At 35.7% G+C, this 11221-nt stretch overlaps 1 protein-coding gene across 5 annotated transcripts; it reads left to right on the forward strand.

Moving 5' to 3' along the window:
* Positions 1-1038: 1038 nt before the first annotated feature.
* LOC122065976 lies at positions 1039-10997 on the forward strand. 5 transcript variants are annotated; one of them, XM_042629809.1, is made up of 11 exons: positions 1039-1236; positions 1696-1750; positions 1812-1978; positions 6537-6744; positions 6812-6846; positions 6961-7041; positions 7450-7582; positions 7665-7831; positions 9509-9788; positions 9876-10042; positions 10601-10997. In XM_042629809.1, the coding sequence occupies exons 1-11, from the start codon at positions 1185-1187 to the stop codon at positions 10762-10764; spliced, it is 1509 nt and encodes a 502-aa protein (XP_042485743.1). In that variant the 5' UTR covers positions 1039-1184; the 3' UTR covers positions 10765-10997. The 5 variants fall into 5 exon arrangements, with proteins under 5 accessions (XP_042485743.1, XP_042485739.1, XP_042485741.1 ...); XM_042629805.1 differs by having other exon boundaries at positions 1043-1236; positions 1618-1750; XM_042629808.1 differs by having other exon boundaries at positions 1047-1236; positions 1618-1978; positions 9876-9910; positions 9998-10042.
* The last annotated feature ends 224 nt before the right edge of the window (positions 10998-11221 follow it).

Genomic DNA, 11221 nt, shown 5'->3' on the forward strand with positions numbered 1-11221 from the left:
TCTTCTCCCCCAAATTTTCGCCTCCTTCTTCCCATCTTTTTTCTCCACCTAATTCTTCTGTAACAATCGTACGAATATACTATTTGTTTCATTTCTTTCTCATAACTTCATCAGTTTATCTTAAGATAGGGGAGATATCAAGCCTTGATGGATAATTTGAGGTTCTGGGGGACCAGGACAGATTCATATCGCCGTATCGATCAATCTTCTTTTATATTGTTGCTTTAATTGTGAAAAATTAGTACGTCTTAGTGCAATATGGGTCTTGTGAATCCAAACAAAAGGATAGTGAAAATTTTTTGCGATCAATTTATTTATTTGTTTTATTGTAGTTGTAATCTTGCTTTCATTGTTTTGGGGCCTAATCTATTTCATGAGTAGAAATTTGATTACAATAACCATTGCTTCCATCGCTCAATGACAATTTTTTCATAGTTTTTTTTACTTTATTATATAAAGTAATTTGCTATTTCTAAGTATACAAATCAAGTTAATAACTTGATAAATAAAAAATATACAATAAACTATAAAAATAATATCTGAATTTTTTGCCCCACTTTTATTTTTTTAATCGAATAATTCTCAAATCCGAATCTGACTCTGATTTTTATTTTGTTTGCTTTTTTGATCGAATCCTTAAATTAACCAATCGAATTATTTCAAATAATTCTCTGCCTGAATAATTCCCGAATCCGAATTTGCTAACTATGACTTAGACACATGGGGTCAAGACGACTGACTCACCCATGAAATGGAGAATGGCGCTTGTGTAGATGCTTTCTCGTATGAGGGAGAGAGAGAGGTTTGTGAAAGCGGTGCGTCTCCTTGTATAATTACCCTCAGTAATCCGTATTTATAGATAACAGCAACCGTTGGCCCAGCAATCATGGAAGTATGACGTATCTCAATTTCCCATGTTTAGTAATCTAGAAAAGCCACTAACTTAATGAAACTTTATCTGGTAAAGAGCTGAAGACCTTTCCATTACGACCCAAACACACTAGTTGCACACTTGCGCTAGGGAACCTCTTCATGCAAAGAGAGTGAAAGCATACCCCTTCCCTTCTCCACTGCTTCACACGTCTTTCTTTTCTTCATTCACGCTCTGTCTATCCACTTTCTCCTCTCCCTCTTTTCAACAACATTTGTGTAACCAAGAAAAATAACTGCCCTGAATCAAAACCATGGAGAAGACGAGGCCAGAGGATGATGATAAGGTCATCTGCAACACTGATGGTGACTATCTTTCTTCTCTTTGATTGTTCATCTTTTCGTTCACTTTATCTTGATATGATCGTTAGCAATTGATCATATATAGGACTTTCTGATGGGTTAAAGTAAAAGGAGTACAAGTGGGATTTTTATGATTATTGAGGAAAATCAGAAATATACTTTGGATTAAGTAGGCAAAATTGATGGATTTCTTGATGAAGAATGTCTGGCAGTTCTTGCTTTATTAACCCATTTGGAACATGTTTAGTTAAACCTGAGATCATCTCGTTCAAAGATCAGATTTTTCTGCTCTGTTTTAGGCCTTGTATGGTTTTCTTTTAAAAAAAATTTATTTAGTAGTAAGAACAATGAATGCAACGGACTCATGGGGTTTAGGCTTTCCAGGAGGTCTCTCTAGATCAACAAGAGATGAACAACCGACTCACTACACTTTCAAAATCACTCAATTTTCACTGTTTTCAGAGCATTCTGTGGAAAGATGTTATACGCAGGCATTCCAAGCGGGTGGTTACCTATGGTGAGTTTCTTCTTCTTCTCTTCTCCTTCAAAATTGGATTACTTGACATTTACATGTGCAGGAAATTGGTTCTCTACCCAAATGGGAATGACAAGGGGAAAGGTCATCACTTGTCGCTTTACTTGCAAATAGGATATGCTGTTTTTCTTCCCCTAGGTTGGGAGGTCCAGGCAGTTTTTCGCTTATTTGCATTCGACCAAATTCGAGGCCAATATCTGGTGCTTGAAGGTAACTTCTTCCACGCAAGTCTGCTGTCGGCAAACTATTCACAAACATCAAACCATATGTCTTAAAAATCATTTGTGATCTAATTGTATTTGTCAACTTGAGAACTGGATGGATGAAACAAACAGCTCATTCCCTTATGTTCATAATTGCCCATATGTTACCATTGCTTTTCCTTTTCAGAATGTTATTCAGAGGGAAAGAAGACCTGAGGGGTAAGAAACACCAGTCCCTGTTTGAGACCTGTTGCTTACCACAAGAAACTAGGCCAATAAAAGCTCAACCAGAACAGTTCACTTTAAGGAATTACAGATATTAGGCTACCCTCAAATCATATTTATGTGATTCTGAATCAAGTACTATACCTTCGTAATCTTAAGCACATCGCTCCAAAACACACATACTAATAGATTTCCCGAAGAAACTGCAAACTGTTTATTCAAATCCTGTAACAAGTTTGTCTCTGTTCTGTTCTAATCTAATGGCCAGAGGAAACTCCAGTTTTGATGGAAACATCCTCCCTTGCATCAGTTTAAATGGAAAATCAACCTCTTCCATTTGAAGTATAAGAAGAAATTTCTGACAAGGTGGGCCATTTACCATATCTCATCTGCCTTATATTCCAAGACCACACTGTAATGTTCTTTTTGATATGAGAACTGCCCCTTTGTTTTGCGAGTGGGATTTTCAGCATCATAAGACAAGGAACACTGTAAGAATTTTTTGCTTCTGCACCACTGTGGGGTTCTTATTTGATCTATCTTCTGAGTTCTGATTTTTCTTCTCCTTTTTTCCCCGTTACTGTTGAATAGCATCTTGGCTAAGTCTTCACCACAGTGACAGGTCAGACCAATCTGACGACCAATCTCTAGAAATTTACTTGAGGGCTCCTTCGGCTCCTCAGACTCTAATGGTTTCTGAAAACCCACCATATTGTGAGATTTTGCTTGGGCATTTTCTGACTCCTGGCCACACCCAATCTGTGTTTCAGGCACTTTTACCTCAGATTCATATTTGTTTTGTAGCTGAAACCTAAATTGGTTTAACAGCATCGTTAATGCCATGGGGATTCCATTCCATCTTTTCAACAGTTTCGTTTCTTGCACCATTAACTACCATGATGTGGTTCCTTAATGCAGTTATTGAAGCTAACACCTGCTTAGCAGAATCTTGGTCTTTGTTGAAAGATATTTTTGTGTGGTCAATAGAAACAGCCCAGGCTAATTTTTGGTTCAGGTGATGGGACCAATTGATCCATGTGTCTAATCCTATTGGTTAGATGATGTAAGAGCTCTAATCAAGATCTTTTTTTTTTTTTTTTTTGCAGTAGTTATAAATTAGTGTACTGGCCATAGGCCCACCCCACAATTTGAAGGGTTTAGAAATGCAATTTTCTGATTTTTTTTCTTCTGAGGAATCAAGTTACTTCAGTGGCTTCAGAACTGTTTACCTAGTGGTTCTGGGTGAGGCTTTGGTGGGATTCCTACCCTGTTATCCAACTCCTTTTCTATCCATTCTTCTACTCCTACTGTTAACAAAGAATTTATTCATATGTACCTCTTAAACCTTGCGGTTTCACTGTTCTTTGATTTCTCAGTTTCAGATTTTGCTTCTGTCATTTATCTCTTTTATTAACTACTTCTTGTGCGAACAACTCTCTGGTTTAGCTATTTCCATAGTATTGTTTTAAATTCTAATTCCGCTAATCAATCTCTGCTATGTTTTGTTCTTAGTTCAGGTTCTGCCTCTTACTGTTTAGATCAGTTCTGATCCATTATTCTGCATTCTAATAGCTTCCAAGATTTTATGATTTGATTTATGGTGCTATTAATTAATTTTCAACTGTTTTGTTCTCAGTTTCAAATAATCATATTTGCAGTAGGTTTGGTCCAGATCTCACTATCCAATCATCATTTCTTGATATAAATTTGTAGGCTGATCTGTCGACTGGATGGATCCATTGACTGAAGTTTCTGTTTGATTTGTTCTGTTTAACTCTTAACTGCTGATTATTTTTTATTTCTCGTTTTCATTCCTTTTTCCTGCGATCCTACTCTTCTGATTTTCTATGAAAGCTATTCTGTTAGGATATCAGATTCTCATTAACCCTTCAACCCTTTCTTTTACTGCAATCCAATTGCTTTTCTCAAAAAATTAGGAAACAATATGTTTATCACAGAAGCCCGCCATTAAAAAACTCACTCCAAATCAATTTCAAGAGAATTTTTCTTCTAGAAATTTAAAATATCATCAATGGACAATAATAAGAAAAAGGTTTCAAATTCTTTGTAGGTTTTCAAAGAAACCTCTCAATTGCTTGTTTAGATCCTTTCCAAGTTATCTTACTTGAAAACCAATCACAAATGACAGCTTTTATCCAAATTCCAAAAATCTATTCATGGGTCAAATACTTTAGTCTTCACCAGTGATGAAACTCTGCAACAATTTATTGAGGAAACTTAGATTTCTGGCAAAAATTGATTCTGAATTCCTACAAGAATCCATTAGATACCAATAAAAGATTCACTTAGACAATTTTCTATAGATTCCTGAGTATGCATCTGACAACACCAGTCCTCTGAAGCATTCCTTTCAGGTATTATAGCCATTTTGCTTCTTCCTTTTCTAAATAATTCATAAATCCTTATATATGACCCACACCTGCAAGGGCTAAGATCTGCAATCTCATTCCTTAACCAATAACTCACCAATTTTTTTTTTACCTAAGCAATAATAAAATCTATAAATTCCCAATATAATCCTAACGCAATGGACAAAACACTCATAAATGAGAAATAAAGAACTAAAGTCCATAGTCTTTCAATACATACATACATACATATATATATAATCTATTTATGATATGTCTGGTGGCTGCAATAATTTAGCACTTTAATAAGACTATCACAGCTAATCTTAAATCCATATAATGAAATGGAAATAAGATAACTCTCAAAAAGGAAAATTAGCATGGCTTCTCAAATTTATCTCTGCTCTACTTTTTTTCCATTTCAGAAAAGTGATACCTTACCTCCGCTTTCAAAAATGATGAATATGAAGTCCAAGAGACTGCAAGTGCTATGGGTCCTCTGACTCCCAATTGGTTTGTCTTCCCGGGTCTCGCAGTGTTGTCTGTAGGTCACGATGTGCCTCGAGATGGCCATATCTTGTTCCCCCGCCGGTGGGGGAATCCAGTCCTCGGTCATCACCTGTTGTGTCTGGCTCATCCTCTAGGCACAAACTAACTTACCACTAAAGGACATGTCCACCCAAATCCATTGACTCTCGAAGGGGATCAAGATTCTTTTCTTCTAGGGCCAGCATATAGGAAAGGGGTGATGCAGATCTGTCAGTTAGACTGATCTGTAATTTTCATAATCTGTTCTAATACTAATTTGCTAAATTCTATTTGAGTTTCAGCCCTGTCTATCCATCTGAATTTTGCTATGTGTTTTGTCCATACCCTGAGTTTATTCTCTGAGAAAAGATCTTGTATTATGGTACTGTTTTGATCATTCAATTACAGTACTACATTAGGAGGCCCTTCCAAATTGTGCAGAAGGGGCACTCCGAACACTCTATTGGTCCTGCCTATTCTGGGAGAATCTTATACAAATTTTAAAACCCAATCAACACCAATGTCTCCACTGCAAATTGTCTTAGAAAAACGTCCTTCTGTCTTGTTGAAATCTACAAAGTGAGGGAGGGCCACAAGGTCATCACTTATATTTTTTCCACTTTTATTAGCAAAAAGATCAACACTTTGTGAACATAGAACCGCTTTTCTCTGCCAAAATGGGAAAAAAGAAAACAAAAGAAATTTTCATATCTGGATTGACCAAACTTGATGTAAACTTGTTTAACTACATGTTTGAAATGTTTGATAGGCCATTTTTATTGCTTTGCTCATTATACATATGGTCAGCATCATCTAGTCTGTTAAACCATTTTGAGTTAAAATATTAGAAAGACAGATTCTTTATGTGCTAATGAATACTAATCGTTGAAAACAATCTGGATACCAGATTATATAAAGAGAATAGCAATGGTCTAGAGATGGGTTTCTAGAAGCCTAAAGGTTTAGGATCAGAAACACATTAATAAACCATAACCGCAATGAATAATTAGTGGTCAAAATCAAATAAGATTAAATAACACAACATCAGGATATCAGATGTACCTTCGAATGGAATGGATTACTCTATTCTATCGGGAGAAAAGAATAACAGAAATTGAAACCAATCCATTGGTAGGATTCCAAGTAAAAGAAGAGTGCCCCTCGAAGCAAGCTCTCCAGAACTGAGACCTGATACCAATGAAGGTAGATTGATCTCAGAACAGAAAAAGAAAATAACCAGATTAAGCAACAACAGCAAGTAATAATTATTAATATGTCTGTTTTTATCACTATTCATTATTGGACAATCAAACTCACAAAGGTTGAGTCCTTCTGACTTAATCATTACCATTTGATTTCTTGAAGATTTGATCCTCAAGTACTTTAAATTTTCTCTTGTTATCACATATTAAATTCCAAATTGTATTCATCTCTTAAATACAGAAACTCAAGGGAAGCGTTTTCATGCGATGAAAACTGAATGGGGATCTGATGAGTTCATCCCACTCAGTGTGTTCAAGAACCAGTCTTACGGATATCTTGTTAATGATACATGTGTGTTCGGGGCAGAGGTATTTATTATTGGAGAGAGTAGAAGCGGACAAAATGAATGTTTATGTCTTTCAAGGGGAGCTGGATATTATTACAAACGGTATGTGTGAATGCCCTTATTTTATTATTTAGCCTCCTCAACTTGCTTTTGACATTAAATGATGCAGGATCGTCAGATTGTTTAGTAAAGGACACCATGTAGGTAAGGGTATTCTTTTCAACAGCCTTAGCTAGTCCAAAATGCATGATATTTGTATTTTCATCTGGTAAAGCATTCAGTTTATGTTGACTGAATTTAATGGATTTGTGTGGACAGAGCCTATAATGAAATCAGCCTATGGTGTACCTATGGGAAAGTCCGCTACATATGATACTACCTTTCCTTCTTTAAAAATAGGTGGGTGAATTGAAAGTAAATCATCAATACAGATAAGAGTTCTCAAGGTTCCAATTTTTAGGGACCTGCCAACTTTTCTGTTTTATGGTTGGGCTAGTACCAAATACCAACTCAATTCAAAGTTGTCTTTTCTGGGTTGAACTTTTCCAACCCAGAATTCTTCATTCTTGCACTCTTTCTTAATAACACAAAGTAACTTGTGATTCCACCCTGTCTTCACTTCTAGAATAGCAAGCACCATACTTGCATTAGTTTGGACAAAATTTTTGATGGACTTTTGATTCCTTATCTCCTTGTTCTGATGTTGTAAGGCGTCTTAACATATGATTTAACATATGGTTAATAATCTTTCGAATTTTATTTAGTTGGTATGAAATTAACAGATTTCCACTGTTTTTTTCTTGGCAGGAGTTCCAATGAAATCAATGAGAGATGATATGCCAACGCACTACACATTTAAAATTAAATCATTTTCACAACTTTGCAAGCTTCCTAAAATTAGATGTGACTCCAAGGTTTTCTATGCTGGTGGCTATAAATGGTAACTTCTTTCCTACTTATCTTCATCCTCAAAACCATAATTCTTAACATGTATACACGTATCTTTGTGGGCTCACATGCAGGAAGATGTCTCTCTCTCTGAACAAAAACAAGCAGCAGAAAGTACATTATCTGTCTCTTTACTTGGGCATCGAAGAAACTAGATCCATCCAGCCTGGTTGGGAGATTGAAACAGTTTTTCGTTTATTTGTATTTGACCAAATTCGAGGCCGGTATGTGATGCTTCAAGGTAATTTACTAAAACATGGAGCTTTTCCGCTTGTCATGTCTAAACTGATTTTTTTTTTTGTTGAAGTTCGCACCCACAACAACCCCTCCCCCGGGGGCATATTCCAAATATTTGTGTTTGTTTACACAAATTTTGCTCTGCCATTCTTCAATTGAAGGCCATACTTGAATAACATACATACGAAATTAAAAAAATAAAAATAAAATAAAATAATGCCCTAATTTACTTGAAGAGATTTCATAGTTAATATTGTGTCCGCAATTCTAAATTGGTGCTCCTAAATTTTGGTACTTTCCTTCTCTCACCTAAATTATATTCTGTATCTTGTTAACATTTCAGGGTTAAACAAACCTGATGTGTTCTAGGGTACATAATGTAATATTAAGATAACACAATGACCGAAGGAGGACAGAAACACAGCAATCCAAACAAACAAACAATATGGTAGAAATATAGAAAGTCAAATATTTCAGAATCTAATGGTCCTGTGGGGCTGAGATTTTTATTAAATGGACCCCTCAACATGCTATTACATTCCTCCAAATATCAAGCTGATCCAATGGTTGAATATGCTGTAACAAGGTATAACAGAAAATAGAAACTTTATGTCAACAGAGTTTAGCAACTCAAGAGAACCTAATAACTCCCAATCCATGGGTCAGGTGACTCAAATTTTGGTCAAATGTAATACTCTCAGGCAGGAAAACATATCAAAAGATGAAGTCAATCCTATTGCTGGATTAACTAGAATGCTATATTGAATCCCTGCAGCCAGATTTAGTAACAGCATCAAAAAAAAGTGAACTTGTATTAGTAGAAAACCTGAAAATCATTATGTAAAACAGTGATTAACTTGTATTAGAAGTTTAGAACAATAGAGGATGGAATGAAAGAAAGAGATGAGCACTAAAAAACCTGAGATCGATGGTTGCTAAGTTACAACTTAAAGCAGAAAAGAAAGTGAAGGAAACAGAAACCGTGGGGGTGGTTATGTGATGGAAACCTTCAGAAAACCTTGTTAGTTGATAGGTATAATAGGGCAGAAACTAGGATTAAAATATTATGTGAAAAAATACCTAGAATATGTCCACGGTAGGAAGGAGATTACCTGTTGGAAAACTGACTGAATCAATGGATGGAAGAACAAGAGAGGAGAAAATGGTAGAGAGGGAGGGATTAGTTTGGTTCACCACCTACCATTCCAAGGCTTCATTGGTTGCTGCTACTTTACTATAGGAGCTGTTGCTTCAATGTAGAAGACACAATATCAATATATGTTGCCAAAATCATGGAGAGTTATCCCTACCTCTTCTATTTATTAATTTAGTTGTAATTACAAAGTAGAAATCTTGGCTACCAAGTAGCTTACAATCAGAAAAATAAAAACCTCTAATGGCTAAAACCAAATAGGAAAAGAATAACATGGGAAATAGATATAACTGTGGGCTAATGAAACCCTCAAGTATGAGCCTCACTTCATCCAAATCATGAGGGCTATTTGGGTTGGCTTTCTTGCTTGAGGCTGGTCTTGTACTGCATGAAAACCCATCCAGCCAATATGTTTGACTAATCTATTTGGTTTTAGCCTGTTGATCATTTTAACACATTTAATTTTTTTTATTTTTATGCTGAACATTGCTATGTCTAAATTGAATTGATTCCATGCCATCAAAACAGAAACCAATGCAAAGTTTGATGAACCGAATACCAAATGGCGAGTTGATGAGTTCATGTCACTGGAAACCTTTAATGACCCATCTTGTGGGTTTCTAGTTAAAGATTCCTGCGTCTTTGGAGCTACTGTTTTCGTTTGTAGGGAGAGATGTTCGGGCGAAGGTGAATGCTTGCAGATGATAACAGAAGGGGTTACTACTGAATATAGGTGGAAGATAGAAAAAATTTCGCAGATAAAAGAAAGCTGTAAAAGTGAACCATTTGGTTATGGAAATCACAAATGGTACATGCTGAGTACGCTAATACCATATTAATTGAATTTTTAGTTTCTTCATTTATTCCACTGACCTTCCTAATCTTCTGTATGTAGGACTCTCCATTTCTATCCTGGAGGATGTAAAGAAGGTCTGGGAAACTATATTTCTCTTTTTCTGTTTTCGGGTAATTCAAGCCTTCTTATCCAAGGACCATATGTTCGTTATTCCTTGACAGTGATTGACCAGTCAAATGGCAATAGCAATGGCATTAGCGAATGCGGTAAATTCTAAACTAATTTGATATCTTTGGAAATCTAAATGCCATTTTATGTGGAAATAGCCTGTTTAGTCTTTTTATTTTTTATTTTTTAATTGACAAAGTAACTTCATTAAAGCAAGAAAAACGGAATTTTAGGATAAACAGAGTTCTTAAAACATTCAGTTCTAGCTACCCTATCTAACTCATCAGAAAAATTTAACCATCCTTCTGTTTTCTTTTCTATGATCATGGGATCGATGCATCCAAGGATGCATATGGATTACTCAAACCACCAAGTTATAGGATATTAAGGTCGGAGATTCATCCATTTATATTGGTTGGAAATTGTCTGCCTGCTTAGTCATTTTGAGGCATTGAATGGCTTTTTCCAATTGACATAAATCAATCTAAAGAATAACAAAAATGCTTATAGAACCCGTGTTCCAATACTCAAGTGAGGTGTAGCTATAATGTGGTTGTTAAGACATTCATTTACCCCTGTAGCCTATGTTATGTCTTGTTAATCAATGTTGGATTAGATTTTCCTTAAGAATTTATATATTTCTGATAATCTTGCAGTTACTCGTCACTTTCCAGTCAAAGGAAAGGATTGGGGTTATCCGAAGTTCATGCCACTTTGTGTGTTTGCTGATCCATCCAAAGGATTCCTTGTGGAAGATACTTGCATCATTTCAGCAAAGTTCACAATCATTGGATCAATTGAAATTTTTCGCGAATTTTAGTACGGGTATCTTGAGTGAAAGAATCCATTTGATCCCTTCTTTTTTACTGTCATATTGGATAGCTTTTTCAGAATCACTCTTCCTTCAGACTTAGTTGAAACTGAATTAGTAATGCTCATGACACAAAAGTGAATCTTGCAAAACAAGTAAGATTACTTATTTCCATTTTCTCGGGTCGCTGTAGCGATGCACAGGTGCTCATCAGTGTAGCAATGACACCCAAGGTTTAAAGTCTTGGCATTGTTTATTATTGTTTATTAGATCGAAAATGTGATTTTAAAATATGTATTGTACTAAAGATACATATGGAAATGGTTAAAACATGGATGGAAAATTGAGGAGAAAATACATTTTTGCAGGTTCTCCTTGATTTCTTTTTTCCTTCGGGGGCAGCTCTCATCAGGCTTAGGTTGGTAGAGATCAGAAAGATCCTTCATTGTTTTGATCTTCATAGGAG

The sequence above is a fragment of the Macadamia integrifolia genome, unplaced genomic scaffold (assembly GCF_013358625.1).
Source record: "Macadamia integrifolia cultivar HAES 741 unplaced genomic scaffold, SCU_Mint_v3 scaffold2169, whole genome shotgun sequence".
NCBI lineage: Eukaryota > Viridiplantae > Streptophyta > Magnoliopsida > Proteales > Proteaceae > Macadamia > Macadamia integrifolia.